The sequence below is a fragment of the Labeo rohita genome, chromosome 17 (assembly GCF_022985175.1).
Source record: "Labeo rohita strain BAU-BD-2019 chromosome 17, IGBB_LRoh.1.0, whole genome shotgun sequence".
In the NCBI taxonomy this organism is placed as follows: Eukaryota; Metazoa; Chordata; class Actinopteri; order Cypriniformes; family Cyprinidae; genus Labeo; species Labeo rohita.
Window position 1 is genome coordinate 11,491,506 of NC_066885.1, and position 20,990 is coordinate 11,512,495.

The window sequence follows — 20,990 nt, forward strand, 5'->3', positions numbered from 1 at the left end:
GTGCACAGCATGCATTAAGTCAGTTCTGACTTATATATATCCATATAGTGGGACAAGTGTGTCAATGACAAGCCACCATGACCGATGGCAGGATTACAAAATAGATCTGTCTATCTACAATGGATCTATCTATATGTCTGTTAATTCATTCTACTGTATCTGTTCTATTTATTTGTCTGTTCATTCTATTCGTTCATTCTAGCATTCTATCGCTCAATCTAGTGTATATATACAGTCTGTCTGTATATCTATATGTATGCGCCTGTCTATCTGTATACCATTTCTGTTCGTCTGTCTGTCTTGATCTCTCTGTCTCTGTTTCTTTGTGTTTTTTCTTGCGCAGACCACAGGAGCCCTCTGTTTGTCCTCTGGTCCCTGTGACTGGAGTGATAGGGCAGTAGTCAGTGTGTTTGCCCACTAAAATCAGAGGGAGGGGTGGGATGGAGTGGGCAGGGCATTGCCTATCCCCGTCCTCGTCTCTGTCACACCGGCATGGGCTGCCTGGGCTCCATGGAGGGGAGATAATTGGATTTGTTGTCACCTCCAGTTGCTGCCAGGAGCGGGCGTCTGCTCCGGTTAGCGATGAAGACATCATCGTGACAGGGACCCTGGGAGAGGATCAGCTGGTGTGGTGGGCACCACTATAGATGCTCTAGAGCTGCCATGTCCAAGCGGGCAGGCGTAGGCCAGCTGTTTCCTTGCCCGTGTCCTCAGGCCAGGCCAGAGACTGAGCTCCAGATCCAACGGAGAGGGGGGGAGAAAGGAGAGGTTGACCTCTGGCCGGATAGCACTAGATGTTGAGGATTGAGCTGTGCCATGTGCCCCTGCAGTTCCTGTGAAAGGGTTTTAGGCCCAGGCCAGGGAATCATGCCACAGTAGACAAGCGTGGCGGACAACCAGGGATGGCACCTGCTTGGCGTGGGTGTGAGGTAATGATGGGCTCACAGGTGAATGGCCCCAGAGGTAATCAGTAATTAACTCACAGCCACTCCATCACCACAGCTTTGGGCCTGAACCGAGTACGGCTGCCATGTCCTACAGACAATAATGCCCTCCAAACACTCCTTGCACATGCCCAACATCAGGTTGTTTATTTTTTATATGTTATCGGTGGTTTGAATATGTTTTGCTTTTTTATTTTATTGGGAGTCTATTTGCAAGACTCTGCGACGAGTGTCAGCAAGGGCTTCTGGTTTTATTTTTAAAGCTTCGGTCTTGGAGGGAAAAAAATCCCTTTGCCTCCTGTATAAGAACTTTTGAAGGGACTTTTGAAAGATGGTCTCTGTTCTGACTTCTGTGAAGAGCAGTTCAGTGGCTGCAGTGGAACGGGAAGGTGAATTATATTTATACCTGGAAGTCCTGCCTCTGTCTGACTGACCTCCAGTCAGAAATCCACACATGCTGTTTTCTATTTTCCTGTCGTCCAGTGCAAGCCTACATACTCATTCACTAAGCGCACGGTTAGCTGTCATTTAAACATTGGCAGATGGAGAAAAAAGATACAGAGAGACATATTTTGTGGTGTGTTCAGTGCTACTTTAGTGTTGCTGTTTTCACCCAGTGTCTACATCAACACTGTAGTCAACACTGACTACATGTCGCACTGTAGCGCTCTTAGCTCACAGTCCTCACAGTATATTTGGCCATATTAAGTCAATTCAAATTATGGGAATGTATATGTCTTAACATAATCCATACGCAGTCAATTCACCACACTATATTACTGCAAGTTTATTTCTGCATAATTCACCTAATTTAAAGCCACAGTATGTAATTTTCGGCGCTAGAGGGCGCATATTCAAAACAAACAAAGAAACAAAGGCGTAGTTTGATTGCCGTGATTAAGTATGGAGTCATGAGAGCTGTCGTCTTCATTCCCAAAGCCGATCCAATCCGATGGGATGAACGATTTACTGTGTTAAAGATTTGTTGAAATTAAATGAATTAAAGGAGTAGTTCACTTACAGAACAAAAATTTACAGATAATGTACTCACCCTCTTGCCATCCAAGATGTTCATGTCTTTCTTTCTTCAGTAGTAAAGAAATTCAGTTTTTTTGAGAAAAGCATTTCAGGATTTCTCTCCATATAATGGACTTCTATGGTGCCCCTGAGTTTGAACATCCAAAATGCAGTTTAAATGCAACTTCAGATGGCTCTAAACAATCCCAGCCGAGGAAGAAGGGTCTTATCTAGCAAAACGGTTATTTTCTAAAAAAAAAATACAATTTATATACGTTTTAACCTCAAATTCTCATCTTGTCTAGCTCTGCGTGAACTCTGTGTGTTCCGGTTCTTGACAGTTAGGGTATGTTGAAAAACTCTCATCTAATTTTCCAACGTTTTTTTTTTTTGTATAGGGCGTTTGACCTTCTTTGCATGTTCACTTTGTGAACACTGCATCAGTACCTCTGCAGCAATGTCGGACGATTTTGAAGTTGAAGTTTTGGATATTTTAATTTAAAAAAACTTACATATTGTGCCTTTAATCGTACTTGTAAATTTATTTATTTATTGAATATTTGCTATACTTACAATTAACAATCCATAATTATACTTGTATCTAATTAATTTGTGTGTGTATATATATAGCACTAACAATTTGTAATAACGTACACAAAATTAATACTTTAAAATCAATATTTTTATTCGGAAAGAATGTATTAAATTGGTCAAAAGTAGCTGTAAAAGTAGAAAAAAATTGAAATTAGAGCTGTCACGATTTCTCGATTAAATTCAAGTACCTGATTTAAAAAAATCCTCGATTGCATTTTTCCAGTGTCGAGTAACTGGCAAAATACCAGAAGTGGCGCATTTCATGGACGAAAAATTTATGCAACACATTATTAGACTGTTTTCCAAAGCTGCATGATGTATTAAACCTATTTAAAATCATAATAAAGCATAATGTTATTGTAATTTCACAAACGCTATGATTAAATAAATATATGTGATGCAGGTTTATTAACACTTCAGTGCTATTATATATGTATTCCAAGCAATGTTAAAGGCTATTGTTTGCTTAGGTCTATTTTTTTATTATCTCACAAAAATTAATTATGATTATAACTATCCAATTACTCGATTAATCGTCAGAATAATCGACCGATTACTCGTTTACCAAAATAATCGTTAGCGGTAGCCGTAAAAAAAAAAATAAATGCTGTTCTTTTGAACTTTATATTCAGCCAAAAAAAAGCCCTGAAAAAGTATCACGGTTTTCAACCGTGATTGAAAAATACACAATTCTCAAGCACCAAATCAGCATATTAGAATGACTTTTGACACTAAAGATTGGAGTAATGCCTGCTAAAAGTTCAGCTTTGCCATCATAGAAAGAAATTATATTTTTAAATATCTTTAAATACAAACTGTTCTTTTGAATTGTATTAATACTTCACAGTATTAGTTTTCAATTTATATTTCATCAAATAAATGCAGCCTTGTTGAGTATGAGACTTTAAAAAAGGACTTTCCAACTACAAACTTTTAAATGATGTACATAAACTACAAAATTCTATGTATTATTTAACCAATGTTTTATATGAATGCATTGTATAAGTATAAACGCATGTACAAATATACTTCTTTATATAAGAAGTATATACATGTGAAAGCAGCTAGTGTTTATAAGGTCGTGTCAGTGGCACTGAGGTTCAGACTGTGATGTGCGCTCTGATTCTGTTTTTGGGAGCACGATGGCATCCGTAATTGGGGGAAATGTGGATTCGGTGGGCCTAGACGTCTCCGTCCCCCAGGGATCAATTACAGAAAGACTCATTCAGCTCGGTCTATTCAAATGAACACCTGAAGAGCGGGGACAGTGTGCTGTTTTAAAACTAGAGGTATTACGAGATAAACACCGTCCCAGTAAAGACCTCATCAGCAGCAATTTATATGCATTTACGCAGACAGTCAGGGTTTCGTCTCCTTCCACTGTTGTCTTACCTTGTTCCTCATGTTTTTAATCACAGCTGTAAAAAAAAAAGAGAAAAAAATAAAATAATAACCTTCCACTTGGAGTGCATGCACACAGGCGGGTAAAAGTGACTTTTTCTTTGACACATCCACATTAGGAAACAGTCAGTCTAAAAGCAAGCTTAGCAACCGTCTTGCTAACAAAAACTTGAGCGCTTTCTAATAAGGATGATCTGAAATCTCAAGTGTTATTAATATCCCTCTGAGCACATATTTGAAATAAATTCGTTCCTGTGATTCACTCCGTGTCTCTCAAGGTTTTGGGCATTAGTACAGTGTGAAGAGCTAGCAGTGTTTAAGTCCTTCAGACCTTGCGAAAGTAATGAATGCCAGAATGTTTCTAATCACTGAATCATTCATGCTGTATAATTTGCTGTAAATAGCCAAGGTGCACCCTTGATTTACAGCTTGCTCAAAGATCCTTGACACCACTTAGCGACTAAAAAACACTCCATATATACATTGAGGCTTAGTTTAGCGCTTTGAAAGGAATTCAAGCTGCAACTTTTCATAACATTTTCTCATAACCGGTCACCCAGACCCTAAATGGATGCACAATGATTCAGAAAGAAAGAAAAGCGCTTCGTTTTTCATCTTTGATCTCGAGCGCGGTCGCCACAGGGTAAATAAAAACAAATCTCCTGTAGGTTTTGAAAAGGGCTTCTCGGAAGAGGTTTCCGGTCCATGTTCTGACACTGCGTTAACGGTTCCACCTGTGGTGACCTTGTCCCATCGTCTCTGTACTCTCGACAGAGAGCGTGAGATGGATTACTGTGACCGCTCGGCTACCTTACAGATGGCGCAGTGCCGTCACCGGCACCTAATCTTCATAGCGTGCATCGAAATGACTCATTAAAATCAGCACAGGCAAGACCGGCGAAGAGGACGCCCAGCGACACACGGGCTAAGCGCGGGCGGCGGTGTCTGTTTTCCTCTCTCCTTTCTTTTCTGTCTTGGTCCTTTTATTAAATTTCTCTCTCTTTCTTCTAATGTGGAATTTCAGTGCCTTCTACCTTTGAATGATTAGATGTTACTGTCATAGTTGAGCAGAGGGAAATGCACTTTGAATCAGAGGCACTGTTTCATTTCTGTTTTTAAATTTAAAGGCAGTAGCATGCTTCTTGAGCCTCTTTTTTTTTTCTTTTTTTTTTGTTCACACAATCCTTCTTTTAGAATGACAATAGTATTTGCACTTGTAGCAACAACAGTTCAAAACTACTACCAACCAACTGCATCTTTCCAAGCGGCAGATCGATGTTTTTTAGGCTGAATAAGCAAGATTATTATTATTGTTATTTATTTATTATTTGTACATTTTTTTTTAAATATTATTTATTATTATTATTTATTTAACATTTTTATTTAATAGTGTGCATATATATAGTAATAGTATTTATATAATTAATAGATACATTAATCAAATAAATATTTAATTTTACTTTAAAAGTATTTAATATTTAATGTTATTTTTTAAAAATATAATTTATGTGTCTGTATATATGTAATAATGTTTACATATTTAAAAGATAAATTAATAAATGTAATAAATATTTAATTATAATAATAATAATAATAATAATAATAATATTATATATTATAATATTTAATTTAATTTGAAAAATATATAATTTTAAGGGAATACTCATTATAATTGCTTGAAATAATTCATTGTACATTTTTTATAATTCTACATTTTTATATTTAAAAATAATTTTAAAAAATTTAAAAAAATTACAAATGTTTTTAAACAATTTTCTATTTTTCTGTTTTTTTTTTTTTTTCAATTTTTTTTTTTAATCTAATCTATCTATTAAATATATAAATACAACTATATATACACAGTTCAATACAAAATGTAAAAAAAAAACCCAAACAAATGATAATTTATTTGACTTTTTTGTTTGGGCCTGAAAGGTGTGAGTGTGTGTGTGTGTGTGTAGATAGATTGTTAGATTGTGTGTGTAGATATATATATATATATATATATATATATAAATAAATAAATAATATGGATAAATTAGATTTTTTTACAATTTATTCCATTTTTTTTTAAAACATCTCATGTCACATCATTCATTCATAAAACATCTAAAATTCAAAAGAAAATGCTGTTTGGACTCATGTCACGACGCAGGACAAGCCATGTTTTTATAGCACATCACTGTGACATTCATATTGGCATGTGTAGCAACAACAGTTCAAAACTACTATCACCCAGCTGCATCTTTGCAAACGGGCGGATCGATGTCTCGCGCGCTTTTAGGCTGAACAAACAGAAGAGTTTAGTGGGGAGGGAAGCCATCAGGTCAGATCTGCACGGCGAATAATCTCTCCTCAGCCACACGCGAGAACAAAGCCTATCTGCGGCTCATCGCCACTGTGATGATATTTAAATGTAAAGCTGAGGAGATCAATTAAATTAGCCGTGGCTTCAGCCAGCAGCTCTCCAGACTGCCCCTGAGGTCACAGCGGTGTACTTTTCAGCTCTCGCCTCTGGTAATCGCTTCAAATCAAGCCTCTCTTAAGCACCGCGGCCCACCTTAATTACACGTATGAGGTTGAGATTTCACACCTCTGGTAAAGAGAAGATAAAGTCAAATTGATAATAAACGCCTGAAAGATACATTTTTGAATCAGCCAGGAGAGCTGCGGATCGCGGAGCTGGCTGCCGTCCTCCGCCGCACTCACACAGGAGATATATATTCAGATGATTCACCGTGTGTGAGTGTGTTTGAATATGTTTATGATGATGTGCAGAACTCAGCCACTCGTCTTTAGTGCTGTAACTTTATTTTGACACAATGTCACATTCGCCTGATGCACTTCCAATATGAGTGCGCTTATTATAATTATCAGATTGCGCATTCATTGTACTCCTCATGAGTAATACGTGGCAATTATGAAAATGTGTTGTTAAGCTAAATCGAATAATTGTTTTTGCAGTTTCACACAAATGTAAAACAAGAAATGGATAATTTCAATCTATCAGTCTTGCACAGACTCAAAATATTTATGATTTTTGTTTTTAATGTTGCATAACTAGGCTTGGGGCAGCACATCAGCATTTATGAATGCGTAGTAGTTGCAAAGTTTCTTACGAAAGAGAGAATGATTATTGATAAACTGGTGGAAGAAATTAATAAGCATGCGCTTTTATTGCAGCTTTTATTTATTTAAAACACTGATTTAATTGATGATTCGCTGATAATAGCAAATAGGATACAGATTTAAATAAATTAATAATGAATTTCAAACCTTAATTTGCAAGCAAAAGATTAGATAAAACAGTTCATTAATGCAGCTAAAATATTTCGTTCAAAGTCTGGTGTCTGGTAAATTTGTATTTTCATGAATTTAAAACTTGAAAAAAATTTGTATTTTAAAATACAGCTTACATTCGTAAACATAGTTATGTCCATCTATCTAATATATTTCTTAGATCACAATTGTTTTTTTTTTTTTTTAAATGTCTTATACTTATTTACCCAACATTAAACATCCATCATCTCTCAGCCTGAAGTTTACAGATCCATTTAGTGTGCAACAGTGACATCTACCTTCAAATATGAGAAGCAGCTGAACTTAACGCAGGACAATGGAGAGCACACTTTTGATGCAGGTCATAGAGTGTGTGTGTGTGTGTGTGTATGTGCATGTGTGTGTGAGGGAGAAAGAGAGAGATAGAGCGAGCGAGAGAGAATATGTTGGTAATTATAGCTATTTATGTTAAGAGAAAAGACCTAGTCAGATGGCGAAGTGCATTCATTAACATTTACTTAGCGGTGAAGTCATTATCCTCTTTCCCACTAACGGAGAAGGGGAAAAAAAAAAGAAAAGAAATAGAAAAAATATTAATGTGCCGACACAATGACAAATACAAAATCCAGGACGCACTTAAATAGGATGTATGGTGAGTGTAAAAATGCAGTTTGACTGCTCGAGTGAGAAATAAATGTGTTTGGCGCTGCGTTCGTACGTGGAGTGACTAATTCTCATTGTCACAGTGGTAAACAAAGAAATGATGCAAGCAAGTCCGATTGTTTCAAAGATTCTTTCTGTTGCAGAGCGTTAGCTGTTTGCGTTGTCTGAAATGATTATTTGAAAAGTGTTAAACCACACTCAAGCTGTATTAGTTTTACTAATGTATTTAATTGTTATTTTCCCATCCTAAAATGTATTTAAAAACTGTTTATTTAAGATTTAAAATAGTGTTTTTGAAAATAGACTTAAATTGTATTGCACAAATTAAAAATAATATACAATACAAGCATAGTTTTTACTGGCACCTCAAATGCTGAGTAATTTACATATATTAGCATATAAAGTAATTGGCACAGATGCCAAGAAAACACTGGAAAACAGATTAATTGTCATCCACCAGCCACAGTGACATTGTTAAAAATGAGATGCTTTTAAGAAGCCAATTATCAGAGAGTTTCTGAAGTAACCCTTTTTCATCATCGAATATCAACTTAAAGCCAGCTTCATACAAATATGCAATGATTCCATATCCAATCCCAAACATATAACATGTATATCCCGAAAGATGACAAATATGTGACCCTGGACCACAAAACCAGCCTTAAGTAGCACGGGGTATATTTGTAGCAATAGCCAAAAACACATTCTATGGGTCAAAGGTTTTCTTTAATGCCAAAAATTATTAGGATATTAAGTAAAGATCATGTTCCATGAAGATATTTTATAAATTTCCTACCGTAAATAGTAATATGCATTGCTTTGAACTTAAACCGGACAACTTTAAAGGTGATCATCTCATTATTTAGATATTTTGCACCCTCAGATTCTACATTTTCAATGTTTAACGTATAAATCTCAATTTCCAAAAATTGACCCTTATGACTGGTTTTGTCAACCAGGGCCATGTATCATATTAAACCAGTTGTGCATCAACTTCCACGCTGTTATATGAGAATCATTTTAGGATTAAAAACAAACCAAACCGCAACATTTAAGGTAAACTAAAGATTAAGCGTCACTGTGATTTATTGCAATACATCATAAGCGAACATGTTGCCGTCAAGGTTGACGAATATTCATGTGTTTAGGTTTCGGTGATGTGTCACCTGCCCTGTGTGGAGTAGTTTTTGAGGCATATGGGCACAGCCTTTCTCTTTCACACACACGCACACACACACACAAACTCTCGCTGGTAATAGATTCTGCTATGGTTTGCTGGAGCTCTAGTTTTATCCCCTGTAATAATTGGATAGTGCCTCCATTTATAAGGCTGTCCAAGGGAATGCAGAGTGAACAAATGAGCTAGTTTAGTTGCCAAGACCACTGCTTGGGGAGAAGGGCTTAAATGACTCCCATTTTCACAGCCATTGTGCAATGGCTACCTTAAATAATATTGAGATTACACGAGGGAAGGGAAGACATGCTGAGGATCTATTGTGCAGATAAAAGGAGAGAGGAAATTAAAAGATTTTAGGGGGAAAAATAGAAACGAATGCCTGTTTGAACAGACAATGAAACAAAATGCTGTGCATGTACTGATATATACTAATCTATCTGATATAAAAGAGAAATTGCTATGATTGCTAGATAATTTTGTTTAGATTTTGCTGTAATATACAGTGTATGGGAATCTGACACATCCATGATCATTTTTAAGCAATTTTCTAAAATTTTACTCACTTTTTTATAATAGCTACATGCAATTATATAAGGTGGATAGATGGATAGATTGAATGTATTACACCTTTTAAAAAATAAAAATAGTTTAATGCGTAAACTTAGTTAATTATGAAAAAATAACGCGATTAAATTATTTTAACGCAGTTAGTGCACTAGCCCCGCCCCCAGACCTGTACGTTTTGGATACCAATGACTTTCAATGCATGAACAAAAAATACTGAGGCGTTTCTCAAATTATCTTCCCTTATGTTCCATAGTTTACATTATACCATTGCAGCCTAAATGTTTATGTGTAAAAAATCAAATAAGATATGTATTTTTAAAGCTGCAATTTGTAATGTCTACTTGATACTTTCTCATTTAACTCAAAAATAGTTTTATATAATCTTTTGTGGGCATTTTTACAGTCAAATTTATTTTTGCGATTAATTAGATTAATTAATCGAAACATCATGTAAATAATTAGATTAAAACTTTTAATCCACTGACAGCCCTATTATAAATGTGTATATATATACATGTACAACAATTAGCGAAAATAATAGATAGCTGCTAGATAAATTATTATTTTTTATTAATGTTAATAATTTTTTACAAAACATTTTAACCCACTTTTTTTTTTTTTTTTTTTTACATTTTTAAAATGGCTATAAAGTTAGAATATATAAATACTCCCTATAATCTCTCAAGTCGCATTGCTCATTATAAAAACATATATGCATGTCCTATAATTAGTGAAAATGCTGTTGTATCATGTCACACTGCAGGACAGCCCATGTTTTTGGAGACCATCAAACAGTAGAAGTGAAAATCGGGGTTGTTTACACACTCGGAGACGTCCAACCTCGGACAGATTCCCCAAACCGCTTCCCTCCTCTCAGACTCAGCTGGTCTGAGAAAGCCTCCTCTCCTTGCCCCTTCGTTCTCAGCCTTATTTGTATTCGTTAATGACTTTATAATTCCTGGCCAGCGGGAACCTGCTTTTATCTCTATTAGTTTAGTAGCCTGGCAAACAAAGGGAGTCTGGGGCTGGTGGCACCATGCCAGCAGGAGCCGCCACCATAAAGGCTCTTGTCCATCTGTGTCGCCTTCGAACGCAGCTTCACTCCTCCTCTTTTTTCGTTTCGTTCTCCCCGGTGCCATTTCTACAAATACTTGTGCACCATCCCCGGTTGATATTCCTCTTACCGTCGCCCGTATTGATCTCCGCGATGGCCAATGAAGTGTGAAAGAGACTTCTGTTTTTCCCGCAATGATAAAATGACAGCTCGCTCTGTCGATGTGAAAAAACCACTCGATCGCAAATATCCCGGAGTGACGTTTTCAAAACGTGCCTCGGAATGTGACCGAAATTCATTTGTATTGTCAGGTCAGGATGCGATATCTTTATTAGGGCTGAAATGAAGCGAGTCGAGCGCGTTTACCTCCCATTTCGGATGTTTTTCAGGTCATTTCATATGCTTGGAATATCATTTCGGCTCAAGCGGGCGTTAATTTGACATTTGTAATGCATGTACGACGTTCCATGAATGCATTCATAAGGCCTGAATATCTCAAACTTTTGTGAGGCCTCTTTATTTTGCTTTCCGTCTCTCTCTCGCTCCCTCTGTAACGTGTCAGAAAAGACTGCATCCTCCTCTCATCTGAGATGCTGGTCAGATCAGGGGGCCCTTCATTGTATATTTTACCTTGGAGTTGTTTTGATCTCGCTGAAGACAGGGAGCAGCTTTTTTTCCGTTTCCCTTTCTCTCCCTCTCTCTTTTTTTTATTCCTTCGGCAGCCCGTGTGTCTTTTGCATGCATTGTCTTTGAACAATGCTCTGTTTGAACAGTGTGCTCGCAACTCAGGATACAGGCGCGCTCGACGGATCGACTTTTATCACCTGCTTTTCCCAGTGATTCTATTAACGCTTCTGTTTCATTAAAAAAGGGGGACGCGGCCAACAGACAGGCGCACCGGCGAAGAGACAGACAAGAGTGACTTCAAACAAAGTCAGTCGCGAGATTGCCACAGCGCGCAGACAGCCCTTCATTCGGGGGGACTGACAAAGCAGGGCCGGATGAGGCGTAGACTGTGTATGTGTGTGTGTGTGTGTGTGTACCTGTGAGGTGCTAAATCATTAATTAGAAGGAAGCCACTTCTGCCTCTCTAATGCACTGTTGCTAATCCATGAGCATTGAAACATATGGTCCCACAATCAATCTAGTCCAACAGGCAGAGTGGGTCAACAGTTATGTTTACTCGCGGAGGTCACTATACATCGAAGCGTACACATAATCAGCTAAAGAAAGAACAAACAGAATTATAAACATAATTAAATGAGGATATGTTTAAAATCAACCATGCAAGAACATTGATTTATTTTAATTAAAAGTAACAATCTAGAATTTCAATTGAAAGTGCGCTTGAATAAAATGTGCTACTGTATGTGATGTGATAATGTTCTTGGACTTTATACTGACATCTATTGGCCATGAATGATTTTTTATGCAAGCACAAGGCTTAAACATTTGAATTGATTTTTTTTTTTTTGTCCAAGAAGTCTTTTATGCTAACATAGACTGCATTTATTTGACCAAAATGCAGTAAAAACAGTATTTGGAAATGTATTATTACAATTTAAACTAACTTTTAAAATTTTATTATAAAATTTGGCAGTCATTACGTGAGTCTTCAGTGTCACATGATCCTTCAGGTGCTTAAGAAATTCCTTATTATCAATATTGAAAACAGTTGTGCTGTTTAATATTTTGTGGAAATCTTGATACTTTTTTGTTACACTATGTAAAAAAGTCAGGTGTGCAGTCAACAACACATCTGGCAAGTCAGCACTACACTGTAAAAAATAAAAAAACAATTTGTTGAGTCAGCTTAAAATTATTTGTTACCCTGCTGCCTTAAAATTTTAAGTTCAGTCGACTAAAATAAGTTTAGTCAAAATAAGTCAACTTTAGTCAACCCAGCTGCCTTAAAATTTTAAGTTGATTCAACTCAAATATCTAAGTTGTCACTTAGTATAATTTAACATTTCAAGTTGAATAAACTTTTTGAATTGACTGAATTTAAAATTTTAAGGCAGCCAGATTACAAATTATTTTAAGTTGACTCAACAAATTGTTTTTTACAGTGTACACATAAATTTCAACATTGATAACACACATCATAACATGCAGTGAAATGTAAACTTAGAATCAACTATGAATAGCTCCCTAAACTTATCAAACACTTTTAAAACCTTACCAGATAATCAGATTAAACATTAAAATGTTTAAATATTGAAATGGTTTATGTGTATCTGTTTAGATAATCATAGTTTTTAAAATGTAATGTTTTATATTTTTATGATGCATTGGAAATCTGTGACTGAGACAAGTCTGTATATAAAAGTCAACTGAAAAGTTAAAAATAAGGAAGGAAAAGTTTTAGAAGTTTTAATTTTCATATAAATAAAAATGTAGACTTTTATTACAAGGATAGTTTACCCAAAAATGAAAATTCTGCCATTAATTACTCACCCTCATGTCGTACATGTGTCGTGGTACTCTTGTGAACGTGAGACGACTGACACGGAAAAGAAGAAATTGTTTAATAAAGTTGTATTCTTGTAGCTTAATAAAATTAAGGTTGAACCACTGATGTCACATGGACTATTTTATCGATGTTGTTACTACCTTTTTGGGCCTTGAACTTTGTAGTTGCGTTGCTGTCTATGCAGGGTCAGAAAGCTCTGGGATTTCATCAAAAATATATTAATTTGTGTTCTGAAGATGAACGAAAGTCTTATGGGTTTGGAACAACACAAGGGTGAGTACTTAAGGACATAACATTAATTTTTGGGTGAACTATCTCTTTAAAAATCATTGACCTAAAAGTATCTGAAGTTGAAGAAACAAGATATTTGCTTAATTTGTTTTTGTTCTAGTGTGAATGTTGCATCTCATTGAAAAAAAATATTTTAATATGATTTGGTGCTTAAGAAATGTATTTTTATTATCAATATTGAAAACAGTTGTGCTGTTTAAAGTTTTTGTGAAAATTGATGTTACACTATATAAACCAAGTCAGGTGTGCAGTTAATAACAACACATGTCTGGCAAGTCAGCGCTACACATTATAAATATCAACATTGATAACACACATCATAACATGCAATATTACAGTGAAATGTAAATTTAGAATAAACTATATGTATGAACTACGAATAGCTCTCTAAACTTGTTTCAAACACCTTTAAAACCCTACAAGATATTTAGATTAAACATTAAAATGTTTAAATATTGAAATCTTTTTAGATAATCATAGTTTTAATAATATAATATTTTATATTTTTATGATTCTTTGGAAATCTGAAACTGGGGAAGGGATATAACAATGAAGTCTATATATTAGTCACTTGAAGAGGTAAAAATAAGGAAGGAAAAAGTTTTAATGTGACTTTCATATAAATAAAAATGTGACGGATAGTTTACCCAAAAAGAAAATTCGGCCATTAATTACTTGCCCTCATGTCGTATGTGTGTCGTGGTACTCTTGTGAACGTGAGACAACTGACACGGAAGAGAAGAAATTGTTCAATAAAGTCATTTGTTGGCACACAAAAAGTATTCTCGTAGCTTCATAAAATTTAGGTTGAACCACTGATGTCACTATTTTATCAATGTCCTCACTACCTTTCTGGGCCTTAAACATTGTAGTTGCACTGCTGTCTATGCAGGGTCAGAAAGCTCTGGGATTTCATCAAAAATATCTTAATTTGTGTTTAAAAATGTATCATTGACTTAAAAGTATCTGAAGTTGAAGAAACAAGATAAAAATATTCACGTATGTTGCTCGGAGCCCGGCAGTCAGTCTGCTGCAGGCAGCGGCGTTGAACTCTGACTCTGGCACAGGAAGTGAAGTCAGCAGCCGTGTAGCTGCTGCTCCAGAAGGCGATGGCTGTGCTCGCGGCGGGGCTCTTCCTCCCCGCAGCAAGGTTGGCACGGTGCGGAGGTGCTGGTGGCGCGGTGCTGGTTCTGGCGCTCTTGGCTGCTGCGAGCGGTGCGTGCCCTCTGTCATTCATGGGGAGTGGCTCTGTCCAACTGTCACTTCCTGACAGGCTGATAATCAATCTCTTTATTAACTGCTCTGCTGCAGACGGCCCGCCCGGTAGGGAGGGTGGGCAGCCTGCACGGTACACCGCAGCACCGCGCTCCGCTGGGGTCGGAAAGGTTGGCACCGCAAGACGGCGCCGCTTCCAGGCAGGACCTATCCTTGCTGCCGTTAGGAATCACACCGGCGAGGCCTGATCATCCCGGTGATAATTTATCAAGAGGAAAGGTGCGGTGACATTAGCAAAATTTGATGTGCAAAAAAGGTCCATTGTCAGTAGCGCAGAGATGTATGAAGCCGTGCTCACACAGAAGTCCTTTTCAAACCAAGCAGCTTTCTGTTGTGCAGCATCAAGAATTTGCATGGCCAACTTGAATGTGAGCAAAAACTGTGTGGTGCACTTTTTCGCCCTCACATGAAACTCCGAACTGTGCAAGGTCGTATTAAAAATATTAAAGGAAATTCAGATCGCTTGAAATCTGTGTTGCAAGCATTTTTGTTCTCACACGAAATTCCCAAATGTGCAAGGTTCTATTGAAAGGATTTTATTGAGTAACGATTAGCATGAGCAACTTGAACATAATCAATATCTTTATATCAAAACTCTCAATTGCACAAATTCCTACAGAAAATGTTAACAGAAATTCTTAAACACTAGCAAAATCATTCTGGCAAACATTCATGCCCTCATGCACAACTCCTGATCATGCGAATTCCTATTGGAATGACTGGATTTCACCCTCAGTTCACATGACCAACTTGAACATAGGCAAAAAATGCATAGCAAACTTTTTCACTCTCACATGAAAATATCAGTTGTGCAATTGTGCCTATTATAAATGTTAAAGAAAATTCAAATTGCTTCAAATCTGTTGCGAACTTTTTTGCATTCTGGCGGTTAGAGCACTGACATATTGTGCAACTGCACCTCTGGCAACCCGAGTTAGAGTCCTGACTCATGGTCCTTTGCCAATCCCATTCCTAACTCTCCACCCCATGCTTTTCTGTCATTCTCTACTGTTCTGTCTGTTTAAAAGCATGAAAAAGGCCAAAAATAAAAAAAAGAAAATGTTAACAGAAATTTTTGAACATGAGCAAAATTGGTGTGACAAACTTTTACAGCTTCTGATCTTGTGTATTCCTATTGGAATGACTGGATTTCACCCTCACAATTTTGCCGAGCAACAATTTGCATGACAAACATGAACATTAGCAAAAACTGTGTGGAAAACTTTTTCGCCCTTACATGAAACTCCCAACTGTGCAAGGTCTTATTGAAAATGTTAAAGGAAATTCAGATTGCTTGAAATCTGTGTTGCAAACTTTTTTGCCCTCACGCAAAACTGACGATTGCCCTGATTGCTATTGGGATGACAGGATTTTGTTGAGCAATGATTCGCATAACCAAATTCAAATTAGCATGACCAACTTGAACATGAACGAAATCTGTCCTGCCGCCACTTGAATCCCCAGACTGGAACTTTCGCTGAGCAGTGGTGAAAGTGACTGTAACTAAAGCTGTACCTCACAAGCCAACCATGATTTGCTTCCCATTTTTTTTATAACTCTTTGCTATCAAATTGAACATGCCAGTCAGAGTAGCGATTGTTTTTCTACTCTCACTCATCTCCTAATTACACAAATTCTTATTGGAATGATGGGATTTCATTGAGCAATGATTAGAATAACCAATTTGAACATGAGTGAAATCGCAATACCGAAACGCAAGCAAAATTGGCTTCGCAAACTTTTACGCCCTTACGCACAACTCCTGATCTTACGAATTTCTATTGGAATGACTGGAATTCACCCTCAAAGTTTTGCCGAGCAGCTTGAATGTGAGCAAAAACTGCATGGTGAACTTTTTCACCCTCACGTGAAATTCCAAACTGTGTGAGGTCCTATTCAGAATGTTAAAGGAAATTCAGATCGCTTGAAATCTGTGTTGCAAATTTTTTGCCCTTATGCAAAACTCTCGATTGCACATATTCCTATTGGAATAATGGAATTTCGTTGAGCAACGATTAGCATGACCAACTTGATCGATATCTGCATACCAAAATTTTTTGAACTCAGACAAAACTCTCAACTGCACAAATTCCTATAGAAAATGTTAACAGAAATTCTTGAACATAAGCAGAATTGTTGTGGCAAACTTTTACGCTCTCACGTAAAACTCCTGATCTTGCGTATTCCTACTGGAATGACTGGATTTCACCCTCAAAATTTAGCTAAAAATAATTTGCATGACCAACTTGAATGTGCGTCGAAGTCTGTCCTGCCCTCACTTAAAACTCTGGATTTGAATCCCTATTGGAATGACTAAATTTGCCTGCAAAATTTCACTAAGCAGCGGTAAAAAATTGCTGACTAGAACTGCCAACATGCCTCACAAGCCAACCGTGATTTGCTTCCCTTTTTTTGTGAAACTTGTTACTACCAAATTGAACATGTCAACCAGAGTAGCGATTTTGTTTTTACACTCACTTGTCTCCCGTTTATGCAAATTCCTATTGGAATGATGGGATTTCGTTGAGCAACAATACACATGACCAACTTGAACATGTGCAATATCTGCATGCCTAAATTTTTTGCCCCAACATGAAACTCTCAGTTGGACAATTTCCTAAAGAAAATGTTAACACAAATTTGTGTGGCAAACTTTTATACCCTCATGCAAAATTCCTGATCTTGTTTATTCCTATTGGAAATACTGGATTTCACTCTCCAAATTTGCATGACCAACTTAAACGTTTGCAAAAACTGCATGCCAAACTTTTTCATCCTCACGCAAGGCACAAATTCGTATTGGAATGATTTAGTTAAGCAACAACTGGCATGACCAACTTGAACATGATCGAAATCTGCATACCATAATTTTTAGTCAACCTAACACAAAACTCTCGATTGCACAAATTCCAACAGGAAATGTTAACAGAAATTTGTTTGCCACACAAATTGGTTAAAAAGTGACTGCAACTGAAGCCCTACCTCACAAGCCAACCGTTATTTGCTTCCCATTTTTTTTTAACTCGTCGCTACTAAATTAAACATGCCAACCAGAGCGATCGCTTTTCTACTCTCACTCATCTCCCAATTACGCAAATTCTTATTGTAATGATGGGATTTCATTGAGCAACGATTTGAATGACGAACCTGAATGAATGAAATCTGCGTGCCGAAATGTTTCGCCCTTACACGAAACTCTTGATTGCACTAATTCCTATAAAAATTGTTAACATGAATTTTTGAATGAACGATTTGAATAACAAACTTGAACATGAGTGATATCTGCATGCTGAAATTTTCCGCCCTCACATGAAACTCTCGACTGCGTAAATTCCTATAGAAAATGTTAAAAGAAAATCATAAACATAAGCAAAATCATTGTGCCAAACTTTTACGCTCTCATGCAAAACTCCTGATCTTGCGAATTCCTATTAAAATGACTGGATTTCACCCTCAAAATTTTGCCGAGCAACAATTCGCATGACCAGCTTGAATGACCACAAACTTTTTGCCCTCAACTGAAACTCTGAATTCGAATTCCTATTAGAATGACTGAATTTCGCTGAGCAAGTGAGCAACTAAAGCCATACCTCACAAGCCAACCATGAATTTGCTTCCCAATTTTTAACTCATCGCTACCAAATTGAACATGCCATTGAGAGATTGTTTTTCTACTCTTCACTCATCACGTGTCAATTCCATACAAGCTAATGTCAAAGTCATGTCAGATGGAGCACTGATGAAGAAACACGGCTGTATCACATTAAATATGAATAAGCTACAACTCTATCACTTTCTGTTCATAGGAGGACTTCCTGGTCGAAACGCAGAAGACGCTGCTATGCAGGATCTCCGATCTGTGTGCGGCGAACGCGACAACGGCCAAGGGGACGGCTCTGCGCCCTGCTTCTCCAGACCCGTCCGACTGCGCCGAGACCACCCATCCTCTCCCCACCCAAACAGCCGACTAGAAGACATATAAGCATAATAATTCTATGGCAAATAACGATAACCATAAAACTCCAAATCCTGGTAATAAAGCCGAAGCCTCTCTCCCTAATGAAACAGTGGCCCTCCTGCTGTTTCCTGCCTAATGTTCCCGCCGAGGCTTCCTCCACTTTCCATAAAGCAATTTTGCAAGCCCACTCCCAACGTGAATCATCTCGAAACGAAGAGAAGCCTCTCCCTCCATCTCTCCTCGTGTCCCCGGAGGGTGACGCTGACTAAATCTGTGTTGATACAGAGGTGTGCTCTAAATCCTGTTTGCTCGGGTTCCATCTCCCCTAATATTCACACTCGTGTATGAGGCCCCTTCCCTGCCTGCGTCTGCTAATGTAGCGTATCGTCGTCTGGATGACAAGACGACATCGGCGAGCGCCTCAAACTCCCTCACATGTATCGTTTACTGCTGGTGCAGAGAATCACAATGTGTGGGAAGGAGAACATATGTTAAATTTAAGAAGCTGGGATTTACCTCTGCGCGGGTCTTAGTTTACATGCGCTACTCGACGCTAGCTAACAACAAAGGACGAATCGCTTTTTCTTACGCTTTAAGTTGTGGATGCACACGAAAAGGTGTTACATCTGAAATTGTAGGCGCGTCTTTTGTAGAACTCGCACTAAACGCCATCTGCCGCGCAACTTTAAATTCAAGGTAATTAAGAATATGTTTGGTAAATGGAAAACTACCTTTCTGAGAGTTTGAACGGCGAGATTGTAAATTTGATTTGAATTTCCGTTTCCCTCACTCTCTATGTAATTATAGTGTTTAAAAATAGGCTTGTGTGTTTTTTAATCAATTAGATTTAATTTCTCCAACACATGCCATTAATTTATTTCTAATTAATGGTGTTTACCTATTAATTCTTCAAAAACTATAAAGCTGTCGATATTTTTATTTTAAAAAATGAATAATTATGTAAAGGCCAATTCAGAATTGTGAATTGTTCCACACACATTGCATATCAAAAACTACAGTACTCACTCTCTGAGATTTGAATGCTTTTCTTGGCAAATCCCAAATTACTCAAAGATTTCTTGATTGACAGATGAGGGGGGATAACTGTATTTAGCCAGGGACCATCTTTCCTCGTCTGGCGTGATTTGGGTCTCATGGAGGATTGGCCCCCCTGGTGTCTGCCCCCCTCCTCCTCTCGGCACGGGGCAGGGGCAGATTGACAGAACAGCATGGGGGCAAGCGCCGCTGTGCCAACAGCCCCCCCCACGCTCTACCTGATGTTTTTAACAAAGGCTTCCATCTCACCAACTCCGCTGCCGAACATCGCCCAGCCAGCTTCAACCCACCCCGGCTCTGGAACAAACAGACTTTGAAACCTGATCGTAAGGATGTTGCGAACAGATGCACAGACGCTGGGAATGATGCGGCGTGTACGGCTGTACTCAAAGATAAAATGTCAAACATTTTTCAGTCGGAGCCCAAGAAATTGGACAGTTGTTAGTATAAGCACCTGCTTGCAATTGACAGGAGGCTATTGGGGGCTTGTTTTCTATGATATATAAATATAGTTTTGTTTAGGGGGAGACTGGGGCTAGTTGTCACACTTTTTTTTTTTTTAACCAAAGTGAATATTTCACAAAGTATTTTATTTTTTTTTTTCAAAGTCAGTTTCTGTGAAGACTCATACACTAAAATATTCACTAAAATGCAAACAAACAAATCATTTAAAAAAAAAAGTTTATTTAACAACCAAAAGTATGGCATGTTATGTCATACTGTGTGGGGTTAAGCTGTCACAATTGAGGCTAAGCAAATACATATAACAAATTCAATAAAAAATATATTATAGCTTTATGAAATATGAAACAATTGATAAAAGGTAAACATAAAAAGTAAAATAAATAACATTTAAAACTAAGTAAATACAAAGACAATTTTAATAAATAAACCGTATGAAACAATAATAAATAAATACAAATCTGCACTGAACAAACCAACTAATAAAAAGGCACATGTGAAAAATAAATAAATAAAAATAAAAAATAAACAACTGTACCTAATCAAATACATAATGATAATATTATATATATATATTTTTTTACAAATAAATATATATTTTAGCTTTATGAAACACAAACCAATTCATAAGAATAACAAGGAAAAAATGTAAAAGGTATTTACATTTTGGTTAAAAAGCTATATTTTATAATATACAAAATTATATTCACACACACACACACACATTTATTTAAAATAAATATTTATTTTTTAGCTTTCTGAAACGCAAACATAATATA

At 37.0% G+C, this 20,990-nt stretch overlaps 1 protein-coding gene across 1 annotated transcript in view; it reads left to right on the forward strand.

Annotated features, from left to right (window-relative positions):
* Positions 1–20,300, forward strand: part of si:dkey-288a3.2 (protein phosphatase 1 regulatory subunit 37) — a 54,509-nt gene extending 34,209 nt beyond the window's left edge. Inside the window, exon 11 of the mRNA XM_051133290.1 lies at positions 18,542–20,300. Within this exon, the coding sequence (XP_050989247.1) occupies positions 18,542–18,706 (165 nt within the window). The 3' untranslated portion in view covers positions 18,707–20,300. The remainder of the gene's footprint in view (positions 1–18,541) is intronic.
* Positions 20,301–20,990: the final 690 nt, after the last annotated feature.